Source organism: Vulpes lagopus, chromosome 5 (assembly GCF_018345385.1).
Source record: "Vulpes lagopus strain Blue_001 chromosome 5, ASM1834538v1, whole genome shotgun sequence".
In the NCBI taxonomy this organism is placed as follows: Eukaryota; Metazoa; Chordata; class Mammalia; order Carnivora; family Canidae; genus Vulpes; species Vulpes lagopus.
Genome location: NC_054828.1, coordinates 95,721,265 through 95,743,126, shown reverse-complemented (window position 1 = coordinate 95,743,126; position 21,862 = coordinate 95,721,265). Strand labels below are relative to the sequence as shown.

General features: G+C 41.8%; 1 protein-coding gene across 2 annotated transcripts in view; it reads right to left on the bottom strand.

Annotated features, from left to right (window-relative positions):
• SMYD1 (SET and MYND domain containing 1) overlaps positions 1-21,547 on the bottom strand; it is a 35,301-nt gene extending 13,754 nt beyond the window's left edge. Inside the window, exons 1-5 of one of the 2 annotated variants that reach the window (XM_041755890.1) lie at positions 21,362-21,546; positions 7,826-8,002; positions 3,996-4,209; positions 2,943-3,073; positions 910-948 (exon numbers count right to left, since the gene is read on the bottom strand). In XM_041755890.1, the coding sequence (XP_041611824.1) occupies positions 910-948; positions 2,943-3,073; positions 3,996-4,209; positions 7,826-8,002; positions 21,362-21,498 (698 nt within the window). In that variant the 5' untranslated portion in view covers positions 21,499-21,546. Of the gene's footprint in view, positions 1-909; positions 949-2,942; positions 3,074-3,995; positions 4,210-7,825; positions 8,003-21,361 lie in introns of both variants that reach the window. The other variant, XM_041755891.1, reaches the window with a different exon arrangement.
• Positions 21,548-21,862: the final 315 nt, after the last annotated feature.

Sequence of the window (21,862 nt, the reverse complement as noted above, 5' to 3'; positions counted from 1 at the left end):
GCCCTGCAAATCTAGAGTTCAGCTAATTGAGCCACACATAAGCAATTTATTTAAGCATTTCTTGGAGAGATTAGAAATGCAGCCCAGAGTCACAGAGACTTAGAACTAGGAAGGTCCCTAGAGATGCTCTCACCTTGACCTCTGCTTTATAGATGTGGAACCAAACACCCAGAAGATGAAGGGAATCATCCAAAGTCATGTGCAATGCAGGTCAACACAAACTCCAATGCACCAACCACTCCTACCCCTGCCTACCCAAAGACCTAACTCCCACACAGAGTTTTGTTCTTAATCCAAAGAGCATTTCAAGTACTTTCAAACCAAGCCTGAGAAAAGACCCATCTGGAGCCATTAATTTGTCATTAAGAAAAGTCAAGGCAAAATCTAACCTAAACCACTAGTTGGCCAGAAGCAGTAAACAGAATACTGTGAATAAATATTTATCAAAAATATCACAGTTATGGGTGCTATTTTCAGAAGCCAGTCTGGGTGAGAAGTTGGGAGTTATAAACAAACACAGTCCTTTAGTAGTTCAATAATATCAGCAGTCCTTATTTTTATGATAAGCAGGATTTTGAGGGACAGTGTGGGCTTTGCTAAGGTGATGTGGACTAGAAGGGATCGTCATGCTTTGGAGTTGGGGGAGAGAGAGAAGTAAGGCGTGAAAGATGGGAAAGAAAAGAAGCAAAGAAAAGCAAAGGCACAGCAGGGAGTGGGTGGGTGAGGAACAAAATGATTCCTATATATGCATTTAAAATACAGCATTCAGACAAGATGAGACTCTGGGGTGCAGAAGGACATTACAGCCAGAGAGCAGCCACGGAGTCTCAGGAAGGGGAGGCCCCAGCAAACCAGGCAAGTGAGGGAGATGGGTCAGAGGAGCAGGGATGCTGGCGAAGACTGACCCACCTCATCTGGGTGTGAAACATGGATTTCACTGCCTCATGACTGAAAGACAAAACAGACACCCAAATGGAAATCATTACCATAGGCTCATCAGTACAGCTAAGAGGGTGCACAGCGTTCCAGCTGATGCAATCAAAGCTTTGGCCATCCAACCACCTTTTTATCCCAGCCCCTTCCAGTGGGGCTTACTTGACAAGACAGGCTGGTATAGTGGAAAGTGCACTGGATTTGGAATGAGAAGTTCTGGGTTCAAAGGTCCTTTCAGCCTTTCCTGGGCTCAGTGTCCTCAACCTGTACCTGGTAATGGGACTGCCATGAGACAGTGCATTTAAAAGTAGGTGCTAAAAAATGTAATGGAATGGTATTGTTATACCATTAACAAGCACCTTGGCCAAATAAATGTTGCCTCTTTGATGTCTATCTTGGGGACTATGTGAACTGCGTATGGAGACTGGTTAAGTCACACAGATAGTATAAAAAATGTATTGGGGTTAGAATTGGGTTCTTTCCACTATGGCAGGCAGCTAGGCCATGACTGCAAAGTCACCTTCTCTTGCACAACAGCCAAGAAGCCAGGTAAAATGTGGCTGCTCAAAATTAGTGGATGCAAATAAGCCAGAGCAGACGCCAGAAATGATCTGAAGAAAGAGCTCCTAGGTTCCTGTGGCTGTCACACGTACCAACAAGGGGAGCCCTGGGTCACCACTGCTTGGAGGAATGGCATCTTGAAAGACCAGCCCCATATGTGGCTGAATTTGATCCTCAGTCATGCCAGTGACCCCAAGAGGGTTAGGAAGGGAAATGCAAATATTGGGGGGAAATGATCATCTTGGTCCCAAATAAACTTCTCTGTCTTCAGTGACTTTCTCACCTGCTTGAGTGCCTGGTGTCATACAGGCCCTTGCTTCCAGAAACAGGAAGGAAAAGGAGAATCAGAGTCCCTTCTACATTGGGGTTTAGGCTTGATTCCTGACTGAGAACCAGAAACCATGGTCTCTGGTTCCCAGCAAGTTTTTTGGGGAAACCTGCTCATTGTTCATGGCTTGGAGTTAACTTGCATCTGTCATAAAAGCTTGTCTCATCTCTAAGAGCAAAATAAATAATATTGTTTAGGCATCGTTCCCCCAATCTCCCCAGCCCTGAGCCATGGAAAAGGAGGGTCTCTTCCTGTTTGGTGACTTCTCCACTTGTGCCCACCCCCAAGACACATGCTTTGCCCTTCTGTCCCCTGATCTGTGCCTTTGGAGTAGGGGGTGGGGGTGGGGTTTGGTCCCTAAGGGGCTTCATCACCCTGGGTCATTTGTTCTCTGGCTTCTGGTTGGAATTTGGCCAATGGGAGGAAATCAGAAGGTTGGAGGAGAGAGAGTTTGGGGTATTTCATCTCCTGGCTCCCTCTCATCCTCGCAATGGTTCCAGCAGTGGCTGCTTTTGCTACTAGTACAGCCAAGCTATTGGATGGGGAGTAGAGAGAGGAACCTCTCCCATGGCTGTACTCTCACCAGCTGCAGAAATAGTACAGTACACCTGCCCATCTAAGTCTAGAGGTCATAATGGTTATATACTATTGCTAGACTCTGGACACCTCACCATTCTTTGTTAGTTTCTTAAACTTTACCCTTATTTCTGTAGATTGTCCTGTTATTAAATTTTCTTTGAGTAAACTCTGAGTGTGCCTTCTGATTTCTGCTGGGATCTTGACTAATATATGCTCCTGCCAAGCACCTTCTCAGCTGGTGCTGTTCTGTGGTGACCTTTAGATAGATAATCTCAGGCTTCGAGCTTTAAAATAGTAGTCAGAGGTTTACCTAACACATCTAAGCAGCCTCAAGAAATATGCAAAGATTCAGAAATTACCCATGTGGAATTCTTTGCTATTTTCTTCATTACCTTTCTCCTATCCACAATGACTCTAGAATGAAACTTCCCCATCAAAATTTATGCTAGTTCGTTCCATTATTTGGTTTAGGCCAAGTGGAGAAAATGCCAAAAGGTCTCCCCATCCCCATCACACCATCCCTAGTTAAAGACATACTCACTTGCCATTGTTGAATATGACAGTGCAGTTGGGCCAACAGTCGTGGTTCACCAAGCCCAGGTTGGGGAAGATGCCCACACCCACTGCCTGTAGGCCTCTCTGGTCACTGAGTGTGAAGCCATTGCAGCTAATCTACCCAGAGAAAAAGATGAAAGAGCAAGTTGACACACATAGGTCAGGGACAGAACACCACCCTGGCTGCTGAAAGTTCAAGAAAATATAAGACTCAATCTCATCCTGGAGATGCTTAAAGAGTCTGCAACAAAACAGTTCATCTCCTGTTCTCTAGGTCACTCCAAAGGACCCTCAAGATGAGCACCATACTTGTTAAAATGCAAAGCCACCTCGGAAGTTTTGAGTAGCTGTATTCTACAAAGGCCAAAGACAGAAATGTTGGTTCTGAGGAGTCTCCCCCTTTTCTTGTGTCTGGGTCTCACATGAATCTTCCCCAGTTTCTACCTTGGTTTCTCTCTGTGCCCTGCTCTGTTTTACTCTGTGTGTGTAGAGCCGGTGGGTTATATGGCCTGAGCTTGCTGATCCATAGGCATCTACCCCCACCTCTTGGACTCATGGCTACAAGAGGTCCAGCTTTGCTGCTCCAGGGCAGCAGTCTCCAAAGGTCCTTCCTCTCTTTCGCTAATGTCCATAGCCCATGACTCCAGGCTCTCCATTATCTTGCCCGCCATATCTGAGAAAAGGAATGGTCTCATTTCCAAAGTGACTGGTGAGCAATAAGGGATGGTGACTGGGTCTTCATTTTCAATATGAACAGGAGAAAAAGTAGAAAATGTCGATAAACAGGAAGGTAAATTTCCATCCAAATCTACCGCTTGGAGATAACAAATAGTTTGTGTGGGGGGATGCCAGCTTCCAATAGGGTAGGAATGACTTTCTAGTAAGCAAGGCCAGAAAGACAGAAAAAGTATGAAAGTTCTTTACTTTCCCCTGTCCTCTCTAGCCCTTCTCTCAGCCTCCCCTCCCCACTCTACTTGGCAGCTTCTGAATACTTCTTGGTTGACCAATCCTGTCCCTGCCACATTATGAGGAATCATACCACGCCAAAGATGTGCGAGATGTACTGCATGCTGAACTGCTGGCCCTGGGGTGGCCAGTACTGCAAGAAAGTGTCCACGTCCAGTCGCAGCTCCTTTTGTTCCTCCTCCCCAAAGTGCTCCACGTGGTTCTGCAGGTCATCCACAGCGACCAGGCAGCCCTCTGTGAGCCCGGTGCCCTCTCTCTCCACCCGCCACATGATGCGGGCCGCCAGCCTGTGGAGAGGGGCAGGGTTAGGGAGGTCTCAGTACATCCATTCATTTGGCAAACACTTGCTGAGGACTTACAGCATGCCAGGCTGAACTATATAGTTGGAACTATATAGATAGAATCTCTTTTATCATGGGAGCTTTTTATAGTGGGAGAGACCCAAGTTAAAAAGATAATGATTGAAGCCGAGTGTTAAGTGCTATGCAGAGAGTAAAATAGGGTCACATGAGAGAGACTGGCTGGGGGAAGGGAAACCAAGGTGATCAGGGGAGGTAACATGAAGAAGGAGCACTCAAGCTGAAAATGGAATGAACAGAATGAGCTGGTTCTGTGCACATAGGGAAGGAGCAGTGAGTACAGAGACCCTGAAGAATGATGGAGAAACAGCAAGGAGACCAAAGTGGCTGCAGCACAGGGAGTGAAGAGTGGAGAGCAAATGTGGAGAGGTGGGCAGGAACCAAGTCACATTGGGTCTATGAGACCATGAAAGGGGTCTGGGGACACTGAGGTGTGACAGCCTGGGTCTTTCCTGATAGTATGGCTCACTGAGATGGGCACTGGTGAAGGAGTCTAACGCCTGGGTTTAAGTCCATTTGCGTGACCCCGGGCAATTCATTTGAAACTCCCTGAACTTATCCCCGAGAGGGATAATGCACATCCTGTGACATGGTATGTCATGGATGTCCACATCTGTGTGAACTTAATTATAGTCTCAGTGATTAAAGAGAGAGGTAGGAAAGATGATCTAGGTGGGGAAACAGTGTAAACCAAGGCTTGGAGGCAGCCAGAGGCTAAGCAGATGCAGGAAACAGGGAGGGGCTGGCCTGGCTGGTGTGGAGGGCTCTGGAGGAGGCGTGGACGCAAGGTGGGACAGGAGGGAGCCCTGGAGAGCACAGGGCATTGAGTGTGAGACAGGGCTGCACTTCACCTTGAGGACAGTGAGGGTCCCCTTGTTAACTGTTAGGCAGCCCATGCCCACAAGATGAAGCCTCTGACTGAGGGACATTTTGGCAACTCTCAGCTACTCGTTGAATTCATGCTGGCCAGGCACCTGCGAGGGGCTGGTGACCCAAGGCAGATCCAGTCCCCAAGGGGCTCCCTTGGCAAAGAACAGGCCCGCTTCTGCTCCCATTTGGATCACAGAGTTATTTCTGGAAAGATGCCCTGCTGGGGATCCCAGGTGCTTAGGAACCCAGATATCCCCACAGGACAGCATTAGAGAAAATAAGGATCAGGTAGGGTGTCTGTTACCTGTAAATATTAGGGAAATGGTCCCAAAGCTCAGAGAGTAAAGAAAAATGGGTAACAGATTTCAACTCAGTATCAGGAGAAACTACCAACTGGGATTATGCAGATAAAGTGAGTGAGCTCCCCATCACGGAAGGTAACATTTACTTTGGGCTTTAAAAACTAAGTAGGATAATGAAGAGATATCTGCACTCCATGTTTACTCCAGCATGATTCAGAAGAGGTAAGATATGGAAACAACCTAAGTGTCCATGAATGGATGAAAGGATAAAGACGATATAGTAAAAAACATGATGGAATATTATTCAGCCATGAGAAAGAAGAAAATCCTGCCACTTAAGACAGCATGGATGGACCTTACTAGGGCATTATACTAGCAAAACAAACCAGACACAGACAAAAACTGCATAGTATCAGCTATATATGGTATCTTGAAAGAAAGATGAAAGAAAGAAAGAGAAAGAATAAGAAAGAAAGAAAGAAAGAAAGAAAGAAAGAAAGAAAGAAAGAAAGAAAGAAAAGAAAGATGTCAAATTCATAGAAACAGAGAAAAGTGGCTGCCAGGGTCTGGGGAGTGTAGGAAACAGGGAGAGGCTAGTAAAAGCACAAACTTTCAGCTGTAAGATGAATAAGATCTGAGGATCTAAGGTAAAACATGGTGACTGTAGCTGGTAACACTGTATTGTATAATTAAAATCTTCCAAGAGAGTAACACATAAATGTTCTCACTTGAAAAGAAACGGATAAGTATGTCAGGGGATAGATGTGATAATTAACTAGATAGGGGATGTCCTTTCACGATGTACACATATATCAAGTCACCATGATGTACTGTTTAAATATCTTACAATCTGGGATGCCTGGGTGGCTCAGTGGTTGAGCGTCTGCCTTCGGCTTAGGATGTGATCCTGGAATCCTGGGATCGAGTCCTGTGTTAGGCTCCTGCATGAGCCTGCTTCTCCCTCTGCCTGTGTCTCTGCCTCTCTCTCTCTCTCTCTCTCTATGTCTTTCATTAATGAATAAATAAAATCTTTTAAAAAAATAAATAAATATCTTATGATCTTATATGTCAATTATACCTTGATAAAGCTGAATGTTTTAAAAATTAAAATAAAGTAAAATTACAAAAGAACTTTTTAAAAAGAAGCAGTTGTTCAACAGATGGAACTAAGGAGGATGGGGAGGCTGGCAGAGCCATTTCACTTTGTGGTTTCTTAAAAATTAATAAGATATGATGATTCCATTCTGTCTTTAACTTCGTACCATACACACCCAGTGAAAATGCTCTCAATTTCACCTTTCTCATCTCCTCTGCTCTTCACTGTTACTTTCTAAGCACAGACCTGCGGCCCTACCTGGTTGTGTCAACACAGATTTCTGGTCATGGCCACCTAGCAACACCACTAACTATTGCAAATGCCTTTCTCATATAATGAGTACAGAGGGTGGTGTACAGCACCCAGGGACTAGTAGGATATGGTGACTTGAAAAGCTCTGCCTTTTTTCTTGCTCTTTTTTTCCCCCCTTTGCTCCTTTGTTTTGTTTCTTAAATTCCACATATAAGTGAAATCATATTGTATTTATGTTTCTCTAACTTATTTCATTTAGGATAGTATACTATAGGTCTGTCCATGTCATTGCAAACAAGATTTCATTGTTTTCCATGCTGTGTAATATTCCTTCATATATATATATCACGTCTTCCTTGTCCATTGATCAGTTGATGGACACCTGGGCTGCTGCCATAATTTGATGATTGCAGATACACTGCTATGTAACCATAGAGAACACACTGATGGCTACCAGAGGGGAATGGAAAAAATAGGTGATGGAGATTGAGGAGGGCATTTGTGATGAGCACCAGGTGATGGATGGAATTGCTGAATCACTATATCGTACCCTTGAAACTAATATTACACTGTATGTTAACTAACTGTAATTTAAATAAAACCTTTTTTTAAAAAAAAACTGTAGTTTTTAAAGGTAGCTGCTGCTATTGAGCTCTAGCTCATTTTGCCAAATCTTCAGATTTTTTTTCAAGAAAAACCAGAAATCCTAATTTTTTAAATGTGGAATTTCCCAATTTTCTAAACATTGGCAAAACAAATTTTTTAAAAAAATTTAAACACTAGGGAACCATTGAGAACAGGTCTGTAGCCAGCTCCAGCCAGTGGCTATGGACTGGAATGGCTGCTGTAGACACCCAGTTCTAGATGAGCTCCCAGATACAGAAGTGTCCCTCTCCAGTCTCTTTGAGACTCTATGCTGATCTGTGCTCAGCCTAGCTTTCTTGCACCTGGAAATGCTTGTCACTAAGGCCTTCCCCCCCTGATTTGGGAATTCTAAGGACCACCCCCGGGGCCCCGCTCTGACCTGATATTCTCATTGGGCACCTTCCCATATCTCTTGATGGCCGAACACTCATTCTTGTGGTTCAGCCAAGCATCCTTCTGGCAGGTGCGGTCACAATAGTGAGCAAACTTGCACTGTCCACAGTGATGGAGCTTCTCCTGCCTCTTGAAGCAGGTATGGCACACAAAGTTAACAAGGCTGGAAATGGAAGGAAAAACAAATGATTGGGGTGGCACAGCAATAAAGGATCACACTAGATATTGGGTCCCCACATGGGGGACACTATTGCACCCTTCATATAAGCCTTCCAATTTAACTCAGTAAATATAGATTTATGACCCCTACGCAGTAGGCACTGAGAATACCTAAGCGACCAGAGGAGTGAGTGAACCTACATGAGGACGCTATGAGAGCAGACCCATGGGGTGTTCCTGGAACACACTGGAACAGACACTTGAGGAGCGCAGGAAGTCTTCCAGGCCAAGGGACTGGGTGGAAATTCTTCATGGTCCCCTTGCCAAAAGCCACAGGTCATTGGCCCCATGGCATGGGAGGGAGTACTCTGTGTCACATGACTTTCTCATTCTTGAAATGTCATGTCCCTTTCCCCAAAGAATAAAACTCATAACTATCTACAGTATGATGGAACATGAAACATGATACAGTTTACACAAAATGGGGTCTGCTGCATTGTGATACATGTCACAGTTCTGTGTGTTTTTGCAAGAGTAATAATACGAGATCACTGATGTAAGTGAGGTTATCCACTGTATTCTCCTGGCTCAGGGAGCAAGGGGCAGTGACACAGATCATGCCTGCCCACTCAATGGGAGATGGAGAGAGGCGTACAAAGATGAGTTTCCTTTCCCCATGCTTCCAGCCCTCGGTTTTCTCAAGAGAGAGCTGTGTCTCCCAGCTTAGAGCCGGCTTTCAGGCAGAAGAGGGCATAGGTTAGCATGAAGGAAATGTACTTCAAGATATAACCTGACACCCAGAGTGAGTGAAATGTTGGTATGATGCACAATATGTCAATATCTCTGCAGTGTGGGATAAAGAAATCCTGGCCACTGGAGCAAAGAAATGATGAAAACAAGCTCAGGAGTGTGCACAGAAGCACTGAGCTCCCTGGGGAAAAATGGGGTATGTAAACTCATGCTGGAGTTTACAGTCTAAGGAGGGATCTCAAAAGAAGAAAACAGGATGCCTGAGTGGTTCAGCAGTTGAGTGTCTGCCTTTGGCTCAAGGCGTGATCCCAGGATCCTGGATCGAGTCCTGCATCAGGCTCTCTGCAGAGTGCCTGCTTCTCCCTCTGCCTATGTCTTGGCCTCTCTCTGTCTCTCATGAATAAATAAATAAAATCTTTTTTAAAAAAAGTATAGGAAAACAGGGGCTTTTAAAATCACACAATTCTAGAGCCTGAAGAAAGGACTTTCAATAAAACATACAAGTAAGGAAATCCCTGTGTCCATCACTGACCATGCCTTTTAAAATTCCCATAGTGAAGAAGAGTGCACTGCTTCCAAGAACAGTTAGTCCACTGTTGGCCAGTCCTAATTGTGGCAGATTTCCTCCTTGTGATAGGCTCGAATGTGACTTCCCGAGAAGCATACTCCTGTCATCTAATTTGGCTCTCTGGATGCTTGTCCTGTGGAATATGTCTGGGCAGGTCAGTGCTTCAAGAATTTGAAGACCATGGCTGTGACTCCCTTTCACTTCTCCTCTCTACATCAAACACTCCCAGTCTCTTCAATAGTCTCATTCTGGTCTCCGATGTACCCACAGAGGGTCCCTACAGCCAAAGGAAGGTGGGTATATCAGGACAATCAAGGAAGATCCAGCAACCAATGCTAGGGCATCAAGCTCAAGAATCAGCCCACGGGATCCCTGGGTGGCGCAGCGGTTTGGCGCCTGCCTTTGGCCCAGGGCGCGATCCTGGAGACCCGGGATCGAATCCCACATCGGGCTCCCGGTGCATGGAGCCTGCTTCTCCCTCTGCCTGTGTCTCTGCCTCTCTCTCTCTCTCTGTGACTATCATAAATAATAAAAAATTAAAAAAAAAAAAAGAATCAGCCCAAAAGCCAGGCCCTGTAGTCCCAGGACAGCATCAAGAAATGGAGAGACAGAGAGCCAAACTGAGGGCACTACACAGGTTATTGCTGCAAGCTAGGTCCTGGGCTTCCTGAAGTCCAGTGTTCAGTCTCTGGGTGGCTACCTTAACAAACTGCTGTGTCCTCATCTACTGTGAGGCACCTTGCTAATAATTTGTTATTAGTCATGAAGTGCTCATAGGCATGGAAAGTTAGTAGTTATTTGTAAGTTCAGAGCAAGTTCAAGGTTATCCCCATACTAATGTCTCCTCACTCCCATGCCATCCCTTAAGCTTTCCCAAAGAGAGAGGAAGAGTAGACTTACACTAGCATATTTAGAATTGCAGATTCTGCCACCCATCATAGCTCTGCCACAGAGGGTATTCCCTGCTTGTGAAGGTCATTTGCCATGAGCGCTCCAGTAGAACAGAATACACAGGCAGGGACCCTGACAATTTAGTGGAATCTCCAAACCCCTAGAGATGGGGAACTATGAATCTCTCACATCCACCTCAAGTCAAGATGGCATTCTCTGGCAGGAATGTGAAAATCATCAGCATAGACTGAACTGCTGAAGAGCTCAAGTAATCTGGATCCCCATGAGGCTCCAAATTCTATCTCCTGGCCTCTCAAGGGTAGATGAGGGTTCATAGTGCTTTATAATTATGGTGCCCAGAACAGAATATGGTATCCAGGTGTGGTACTATTCACACTTTTTGGAGCTGGACTTGTGAATTCCATTTATAAATAAATGGAATTCAAAATTCACAGTTAAGATCAGGTTACAAATCTAGTCACTAGAAACTCCCAAGTTTTCTTAAAGGTGTTGTAACCAAGTCAGAGCTTCCCTCCATGTGTCCATATGATGCTGTGTTTTAAAAATACCTTTGAGGTATAACTGACATACATATCCAAAATCTTTAACTTGATAGACACTGACATATACACATACCTGTGAAACCATCACCATGACCAAGACAGTGAGCCTAAAATTTCTGCGTGACATTGAATTTTTTTTTAACCTGAAGTGGGTCTTCCCCTTTATCCCTAGCTGATAGTATTCCAAGTGGTCCAGATCATTTAGAACTTTCATTCTGTCATCACTTACATTGGTATGCTGAGGCTTGAATCATTTGCAAGGCTGAGACCAAGTCTTAGGTTCAGAAGGGGAAAGAGGAGCAGATGCCCACCTCTAGGGTATCAAGACCAGGACCAGGAATACAAACCCAAGGCAGGAAAGAAAGGGAAATGGTCTAGAGAGAAGAGAGAAACAAACACGATCAGGGCAGCCCTGGTGGCTCAACGGTTTAGCGCCGCCTTTAGCCCGGGGTATGATCCTAGAGACCCAGGATCGAGTTCCATGTCGGGCTCCCTGCATGGAGCTTGCGTCTTCCTCTGTCTGTGTCCCTGCCTCTTTCTCTCTCTGTGTCTGTCATAAATAAATAAAATCTTCAAAAAAAAAAAAAAAAGAAACAAACAAACACGATCATGCTGGCTGTCACTTGTGACTTGTCCCTTAGAGCTCTATGCCTACCTGCTCTAGGGGTGCCCATTAGGGAACCACTCCCCATCGGGACTGCTCTACCATTTTACACCCAGACTAATAATTTTTAAAATATTCAAGCATAATACCCTCATATTTTTATTTGTACACATATATTCACATTCATAGACATATTTCATGGGAAAACTGGAATTTGTACCTACCAAATATTACGCTTTGCTGTTCTCACACTGTATTTCACATTTTAAACAGAACCACAAATTCCAGGTGGTCACCTAGAATAAGAGAAGTTTTGCTGCATCATCTTTATGCGCTCTGCTTATTTCTAATATATTTAAGCTTCAGGAAGAGATAGTAGCCCAGGGGCTGAAGACATGAACCACGGCCTGTGCAAGTTCAAGTATTTAAGAATCTTAATAATTTGCTCTTGCAACAAACAGGCAGTGGAGGGCACAGGTGTTAGGGGCTAACCACGCAACTGCAACTGAGAGTCCTCTGGATTAACTTCAAGGCAGAATATAATGTTTAAGGGATATGTGATTTTAAAATGTGCTAATTTGAAGTTTATGCAACAGCAATTGTTTTGAACTGAGACCAATTTTTTTTTCCCCAAGGAGGAGCATTTTATCCCTGACATTGTATAGAATTGCTGGTGTATGGTGATATAAAAACCATACAAACTATTTTCTACAGGCTCACACACTTGTTTTATAATCCACTCTACAATTTTGCTAGGGCCTAGAGTCAAGTTTTAAATCCTGGTGAAAAGCATTGTGAGTTACCTCCTAATTTAGATCTCCTTGGGATGAAGCTGCCCTTTCTCTCCATCACCTCACCTGACAATAAGGCTTAGCCATGAGGCTGGAACTGAGAAGGAAGGAGTGTGTGTTTGAAGCAGACCTGGGCTTCTCGAACCTCAATGTACATACACATCACCAGAGATCTTGTTAAAACTCAGGTTCCAATTCAGTAGATCTGGAGTGGGGCCTGAGATTCTGCATTCCTAACAAGTTCCTGGGTGATACTAAGCTGTAACTTTGAGCAACAAGAATGTAGAAATGAGAGCAAACCTGCTCCTTCTAGTGGGATATGCATGAAAAAGTGTCAGGCAGGCAGGAAGGGGAAGTTTAATTAAAAAAAAAAATCCTGTCCCTCTGCTCTCCACCTCCCTTATTGGTGACAGGACAAATCCTATGGAAGATGAAACCTGGAGTCAGAGCTGAGTTCAGCTCCTGATTCCAGTATCTATCAGCTGTGTGATCTCAAGCAAGTACCCTAAACTCTCTGAGCCTTTGTTGCCTTAGGTGAAAATGGGAATAACAACACCTTGATTTTGAAATCTTTCAGACAGATGAATATTACTTTTCAATGAAACATGCTTACTATTTTAAGAAATGTGGGGCACCTGGGTGGCTGAGGAGTTGAGCATCTGCCTTTGGCTCAGGTCGTGATCCTGGGGGTCTAGGATCGAGTCCCACATCAGGCTCCCTGCTCAGTGCAGAGCCTGCTTCTCCCTCTGCCTATGTCTCTGCCTCTCTCTCTGTGTCTCTCATGAATAAGTAAATAAAATCTTAAAAAAAAAAAAGAAATTCAAGCAAAGAAAATACAAAGAAAATCCCACCACTCTCAGAGTGATTTTGAAGATTAAATGAAATGTAAAATAGCCAGCTCAAAGAGCCTTGCACAAGATGAGAGCTCTGTAGCTGTCAGCCTGGTCCACCTGCCCATCTGTCACATGGGGAAGTTGGGCCAGGTGATCTCAGAGCTCCTGCTCTCTTCTAGGATCCACTAATTCTCAGGCAGTCACCAGCAAGGAAGACATCCCAGCTAGAGGAGAACCCCTGCAGGAGGGGCAGGTAATTCTCTGACAAAAATACCTTCTCTTCCTTCTTACTTCCCCCAGTGAGAAAGAGTATCCAGAAGACAGGAAGTCCTAAACCCACTTTTTGGATTCCAAGAGAAAGGTGCTTCTTCCAGCCAGGCTTAGCCAGGCTTAGCCAGATGACCTCTGAGAAGTTCCATTTCTCTCTCTTTTTTCAGTGCCACAGAGGATATTAACTCCCACTTTCACAATGCTTTGCAATTTTCAAAGAGATGTTGTATGCAATTCCCCTTTGTTAAACCATCACAACAACCCTTTAGAATAGAGATCACGGTCCTACCAGGGAAATTATTCTTATAGGGATTCCCTATGCCTGCCACTGCACCCAGCACAGAGGACAGAGGAAGCCGTCAAAGCCCACTTTGGGCTCTGCCTGCAGCCCTGAGCGTGATTTGCCCTGGCCAGTGGGTCCCCATTAACTCCTTGCTCTGCAGCCCTGCCCTGGGTTATGTCATCTGTCAGAGTCAAGAGGCTGGAAGGGCTGCTGCTGCTCAGCTCCTTGTATGGAAATAATCAGTTACTGGATAGATAAATGCAAAGAGAAGGTGCCTGTAAGGTGGACAAGCCCTCTAAAAATATAGCCAAAAAGGACTGAACCAACACTGGCTTTCTGGACTGCTAAAAAACTCAGTCTGCCAGCAGCTCTCCCCTCAAAAATCCAGGGGAAGGGAGTGTGTCTTCAAGAACACCCCATCCCTCAAGAAAAACCCAGAGGATTTTACAATATTTTAAATTCCGTCTCTCCTTCCTTCCTTGTTCCTTCCACTCTACTTTCCTTTTACAAGTATTTATTGGGCATCTACTATGTGCTGTGCATTGACTTGGTAATTGAGGGCCTTAAAGATAAACACATAAACACATATGGGCAAGATAAGGCATGTCACTCAGGAGTGCAGGTAACATGCTGCAGGGTTCAAGGAAGGGAGACCAGTGGGGGACTTAAGGAATCTGAGAAGTCAGTCATCTATGGGGAGGAGGCACTGTCTGTACTCAGACAATGTCAAGTTCTTCCATGGAGAAGCACTGGCTTGAGTCAAAGACATCCATGTTGGGAGGGTGAAGGCACATATAGGAGACAGGAGTAGCTATCTGACAAGATCATAGGATTCACCACACTGGGAAATAATGCTGAAACAATGACCAGACACAGGGGGAACCTGGAATGTTACTCTCAGTAGTATGTCCATATTCTGCAGGCAAAGGGGAGCCACCGAAGGCTTTTGCAGAGAGAAGACACACGCCCAGAGTTGGGAGGCTCATTTTCCTTTTCCCCATGGCATCTACTTAATATTATTTTTATATGGCCCATGTCAACCCTTAAGGGCATCGCTGGATTCATGTTTGTACTACACATAACTTAGCATAAGAAGTTAGGTGATACTGTTTCCTTAGGTCAAAGCTAGGTATTGCCTATTTATTTTTAACATCTCTTCCATATTAAAGTGGTATTCTCAAGATTTCCTCTGCCACAACTCACACGATGAAGTTCACACACCCAACTCACTCCTGTCTGCATTTCCCACCCTCTGGCAGTGACCATGCCCCATTTCCCATGTTCAAAACACATCTTCAGATGCACAAGACTGAAAATGATATCATTGTGAGGACAACCTGGTATTTGATCTAATTTATATTGAAAAAGCAATTATCCTCAAACTTCTGCAGTTAAGGATTATTTCAAAAAATTTAGCAATACAGCTCATAACAGGTCATGTGACATTTCATGTGTCTTGCCTCTGCAACTTAAAATGCCAGACTAAAATAAAACAAATAAAGACATATTTCTAAATCTGCTATGGTTATCCTCAACAAGTGCAAATGTTTGACAACTGTAATTTGAATAATAAACAGTGATTCATTCATTTTCTGAACACCAAGTGTAAATGTTTAACACTGTACCTTGAATAACAAATAGTGATTCATTCATTTTCTGAAGTAACTGTTCAGGAATTTCCCTAATCCCTTTATTAAATGATTTCTATTAATAGCACCAGTTGCCCCCACCACCCACCCACCAGCTGTTATCAGATTCAAGGCCACAGTGTGTTGGTGTGTATGCCATGCTAATCCTGGTGTTCCCACAAACCCACATAGAATTACTCCAGCTAAAAGCCCAGCTGTCTCCAGTGGACCTGAAGCTCATAACTGCTTCAATTTTCAAAAAAGCCTGGCTAGCATTAATTTCTTCTAAAGTATTCTACTTTTTCTTATGTTCTTATCTTTGTTTTTTCCTACACGTGTATGCATGATCTCCTGGACACTTTCAACTCTTTAAACAGAATCACTTAGGATCCAGTCTAGTTTTTATTTAAAGAATTTTTTTTTTTTGTAAAAGTTCACTATCCTTGATGATTCTTAACATCTTCTGTGATGAGTCAGATTAACATGAAATTCATCTTATCAGTTGTGATAAGCTGAATAATAGCCCCCCAAAATGTCAATATCCTAATCCACAGAACCTGTGAATATTTTACACTACATAGCAAAAGGGACTTTACTTAATTCTTAGATGGCGTGAGCTCTAACTAGCACTACCCCCCAAACACATACCCCATTTTAACCAGAAATATGACTCTGTAACTTCTGCTCAAGGTTCTCACCCTTCTGTCAATTAAAAAAAAAAAAAAAAAAAAAGGTTCAGTACCCTTTGTCTTGCAGACAACAGCCCAACAGTTCATTATTTGTAGATAGCTATTAGGAGAAGTTGTTCTCCAATATTATTGTAAAACATGCTTCAAATTCCTATCTTGGTCAAATCTGATTCTATGCCAGATTGGTCCAGAATCCATTTAGTTGTGGCTTTTATGTAAAGATAATGATGATGATGGTGATGGTGATGATGCTATTTTATTCAAAGTGTAATAAATGATACCCCATGGACCTTAGTCTGTAGGTCAACTGGGTTAACCAATTGATTTTTACAGTTTGGAAAAGATGGAGGTTCTATTTCAGAGTACTGGAAGAGTCCTTCCATGACCAACCAGCAAAAAAGATAAGGATCTAATCTTGTTGATGGCCTGAATCACACTTAAGGCTAAAACCATTTCTCTTCTTCTTCCCCTTAGCATAAAATGAACTAAATAAACTATAAAAAGGGAAGTGAAGGAATGCAATGACAATAAGTAACTAAAATAAAAATAAACTTAAAAAAAAGAAACTTAAGTTTGGATATAATTTTAAAAGATATATATAAGACAGAAAAATGAATAGTTTTTAAAATGCAAGATATGAAAAATTATAGAAAGTCAAAAGTAACTGAGGACAAGGGGTGCCTGGGTGGTTCAGCTGGTTAAGTATCCAACTCTTGATCTTAGCTTAGGTCTTGATCTCAGGGTTGTGAATTCAAGCCCCACATTGAGCTTCATGTGAGGTATGGAGCCTACTCAATAAGTGAATTAATTAATTAATTAATTAAAAGCAACGGAGGATTAGAAAAGAGTTAAAATCATAAGTGCTAATAAACCAAAATGATGCAGAAGGATTCAAACAGTTTAGAAGTTCTGAACAGGAAACAACCTTGATATCCAAAATATGGTACTTGCTAAACTGATGTATAACAGTCAACAAAAAGAGTACTATATAGTCATTAAAAATGCTTTAGAAGGATAATGGTTTGAAAAGTGGCTCATAATATATTGTAAGGTAAAGAAGTTACACAACAGCCCACTTTTGTGAAAGGAAGAAATGTATACATTAATTAAATTGAACTTAAGATACTGTCAATATACTAAATATATCATTTTTTAACCATTAAAAAACAAATTCTCCCAATTAAACCATGAGCCACAGATTGTACAATACATCATGATTTCAGAGATGTCTAAAATGAAATATGTATCCTAAAATTAATAAAATACTATATTGTGTCATATTCCTTTCATTGTAAAATAAACTCCCATCCTCCCCATATTTTAATAAAATATCTTAATTTTAGGGAAGCATTTACCCATCAAGGTGTACATTAATGTAGTGTTTCTCCCACTACCATCACCATACCTACAAATCATTGGAAAAATATTTTGTATGCATCATATTTGCATAAAACAATTGTAAGGAGTCAATTATACTCCAAAAACAGAACAATCATAAGGACATATGCCAGTATGTTAACAGTAGTTTTCTCTGAATGTTAAGGTTGCAGAGAATTTTTATTTTCTTACTTTGGTTTTTCTATAATTTCTACATTTTCTAAAACAAGCTAAAAAATCTGAACAAGACAATATCATGAATTCCCAGATTAACCCCACTTCATGTAGAAATAAGCAAGATTACTCAAGTTAAGGTATCATGGGCTCCTATTCTCTGTTCTCCCCAAAACTGGACACACTCAGAGTAGAAAGCATGAAGGGTAGCAAGCAATTTTTAAGAGTTCATTTACCATCCTTAGGGTTGATCCACTTGAAAAGATCATGCCCATGAAAGATAGCTCCTTGGTAAATTGACCTTATCCACCTGCTTCACCTTCATCCCTTTCCAGCCCGACCAAAAACCCCATAAGTGATGGAAAATACCTGTTCTTTCAAATACCAGTTTTTAGAAAAAAAATCCTTAGGCTAATTTGGAGTTCAGGAAGGAGTTACCCAATTGATTAGCTATACCTGGCAGGGATTGAGGTAGTGTTACATATTTGCCCAACCTAAAATGATTGTCTCTGTACTCTTGCTCCTTTATATTTAAGGATCAAAAAAAGTCACAATTTTCCAATCAGCAAAATTCAAGAGGTTGTAATCAGACTAAGGGCTATATTACAGGGATGCCTGGGTGGCTCAGTGGTTGAGCATCTGCCTTCAGCTTAAGGTGTGAACCCCGGGGTCCTGAGATCAAGCCCCACATCAGGCTCCTTTTGAGGATCCTGCTTCTCCTTCTGCCTGTGTCTCTGCCTCTCTCTGTGTCTCTCATGAATAAATAAATAAAATATTTTTAAAGGACTATATTATAAAGGCCTAGATTGTTGCTGTTAATGCTAAACTAAGTCTATCCTAGCAAAGACAATGCAAATTTGCAAGTCAACATTACACACTACAGCATTATATTTTAAAGCTACATGTCACATACATTGTGATCCAGTAATTCTATTCCTAGGATACATACCTCATGTATCTGTCCACCAAGAAATAAAAACAAAAATTGCAACCACAGACAGAAGAATGGAAAAATAAACTGTGGTACATACAAACTGACACAGTTGATTCATTTTATTAGTTACACAAAACCATATGCATGAATATTTAACACAGAGTAAAAAAAGCAAGTGGCATAAAGTCAAATATATTATACCTTTGTTTCAAAGATCAAAAAGAAAACACAAAAACTAAATTATATGTTGTTCAGGAATACGTACACATATTACTCAAAAGGCAGGGGAATAATAACATAAAATTCAGGACACTAGTTACCTTTGGAACAAACCAGGGACTGAATAGGGAAAGATAGAGAAGGTGCAATGTAATTGCACACTCTAGTTAAATAGGTTTCATGGAATAGTTTCATGGGTGTTCGTTTATTGTTATGCTTCGTAATATTCATGTATACAATATATGTCATATATTGTTGGAAAGAATTTTCACTTAATGCAGTGCTCAACTAAAAATAAAATCTTTCCTCATGTTTGTGTTTGGAGGGTAGGGCAGAAAGCCTGGCTTGCAATAACACGGATTAGAATGTGCCTCTTTTGTGAGTGACTCAATCCTACCTCCCCACTCAGGTTTCTTATCTACAGTGGCTGTGTCTCATGAAGTGGCAAAATGGAAGGACCCGATGGGCAAAGGTTTCCTTTGCTGCCTCTTTAGGCTATCCCAGGTATACCCAAAGAGTAGCCCCCTCATCTTTGCAGTGACAAACTTGGGAAAAATCACTTTTTAAAAGTATTTCTTTTTTATTTTTTTCAATCAATTTAAAATCACCCCAATTTTTATAATAATAATAATAATTATACAACACTTTGTTAGCATTTTATCTGCAATGTATACTAAATTTGTTTTGTAATCATTCCTTCAAATGAATGATTTAGTTACAGTAAGAAAAACATATAAACATCCCAAATATTCAGTCATAAAGAAGTGGTAGGAAAGCAGGCAGCCATTAAATACTATGTTTATGAAGAGGACATACTAACAAAGAAGTAGCTAAATTATTAAGTGTAAAATATCATAGTTTCTGTAATAAAATCCCAGCTGTGTAGTACAAATGAAACCTATGTTTTAAAATAAGCTAGAAGGAAATATACAACAACGTTTAGGGTTAGTACCTTTGTGTGAAAATATATTTTATTTCTTCCTTAGTTTTACTTTTATTTTTTTTATTTACTTATTTTTTTAGTTTTACTTTTAAAATGGAAGGAAAACCCACTCAACTCCAAACACTCTTAAAAGGGATACTAATTGACTATGTCAACTTTTAGGAAACTAGAGACACCAAAGGAAGTATTCTACATAAGGCAATGTGGCAACTCAGTGACAGTACCAAGATCATTGTTCAGAGGTTTAGTTTTCTAGCTTTTTAGTCTTAATTCTGAATCCCACTGACTCCTTAACTGCACTCACCTCCAGCCACAAAACATACACAAATAAAGTAATAAAGTAAGACAAACTCCCGTTGAAGAGGTATTACTGTCACCTCAGCCCCCTTACATTCCTCAGGTGACCGTCAGCCATATATTCCGTTCACTATCTTCTCCCTGAAGATCCTGGTAGTCAGGAAGAAACGAAAATCTGAATGCTAATCAAATTATCCTTGGAAAGCAGTGCCCATTCTCAGGATGGTGAGTACAGTGAGCCAAGCACAAAGCCTAGATTACCAGAGGCCATCTTGATTCAGACCACATCAATGTCAGGCAGGTCACCCCAACTTTGGGCTCAGAAAATATTCTTACAATTTAATCACTTGGCAAGGTGTTTTGTTTTGTTTGCTTTTTTAAAATAAAGATTTAACACTAATTTAAAACTTTGGTAGTCAAGTGGGCATATGGTTGTTATATGGGAATATAAATTTAACAGAGCCACTTTGGAGAGCCTATTAAAATACAAACAGCACACTCTATGACACAATTCCTCTTCTAGCCATATGTCTTGGAGAATAATCACACATGTGTACAAGTAGACATTGTCAAGGATATAACTGCAGAAATGTTTGTTTTAATGAAAAGCTGGAAACCACCGAATGTCTCTCAATAGGGAAGTGGATAAATAAGTTTTCATGTATTTATTGGGTAGAATATCTACAGGAGTTAAAATAGGCAATCCACATAGCATATTGATCAACATAGATAGATCTACAGGTGGGTAAAAGAAGTAGATCTTTGAGGATTTAAAAGAATTATCTGTAGACTTATAGTTCTCATAAGGATACATATCAAAAACATGTTTAGTGAAAAGAGCAAGTTCTAAAATGACATCTCAAGTATGATGCCACTTCTGTTAAGAAAAAAAAGACAAACTACAGCTATACATTGTGATATATGTATATAATAGTGCAAGAACATTCTAGAAGTAAACACATTAAAATCATAACACCTATTACCTCTGAGGAAAGACAGAGAAGATTGGGATTGGCAGAGGAAAAGATAAAAAGGGATTTCAGCCTCTTGGTAATATTCTAATTTTTCAAATGTAAATGGATTTCAGTGTTACTTGTGTATTTGCAATGGCTTTTTTAAAGTCTCAGCAATTACTTTATGCTTTAATATACTGATTATACTCAAGAAGCTAAAAACATGGAGCCTTCTGTAAGAAAATGTTTCCTATAGACCACACCCACCATTCCATTTCCCTTCCCTCTGCCCTCCCCACACACAGCACACCCACTCAGCCACATTCCACTTTCAACATTAAATGTACTGTGAAAAAAGTGCCCCAAAGCCTTTGCTTATCTTTACAACCCTCCTAGGGACCAGAGTAAATCACATTAACAATGACTCTTTGCAGAAAAAAAAAAAGATACCAGAAAACAGCTGTCAGAAGTGCTATTTTGTTAAAAATGATCACATGGATTCTATCCCTTTCCCTTAGGATTTTGAGAGCAAAAGATTTCAGAGTTTAGCATGAGCCACACCAACAGAAAAGGTGGCAACACCCCACATTTCATACCTGTCAAAAACTACTGCGGAATAAGCCCGCTCAGCAAAGATGACATCTGCAGCCCAGAACTCCTTAGTGGCCTTCAGACCTCTGCCCTTGCCCTCAGAAGTGAAGACCTCCACGTTCTCCATTCTCCCTATTGTCATCTCAGAGTCCTTCAGGCAGCTCAGTGGATATATCACACTGAGCCAAGTCCCTTGTCCTTGCTATTTCAGCACCTTCAGCATCCCAAAGAGCAAGCCTATAAATGGACAAGCACCTCCCCTTCCCTACCCCCCTCAGCTGCTGGGCCCTCACCTCCCCCTCTGCCACATTTCCTGGAGGTGGGAATTGGGCAGAAGAGAGGACAGTGATCTGACAAGGGTCTCATTCATCACCCAGCAAAACTGACATGGCAGAAATGACCATGGGCTGGTGTGCCTCTCAGATTGGGTCTGAAAACTGAAAAGTTCCTTTGCAAGAAGCAGCTCAGTCCTGGATGGCAGTTGTGCTCAGCTTTAGTTGGAATAG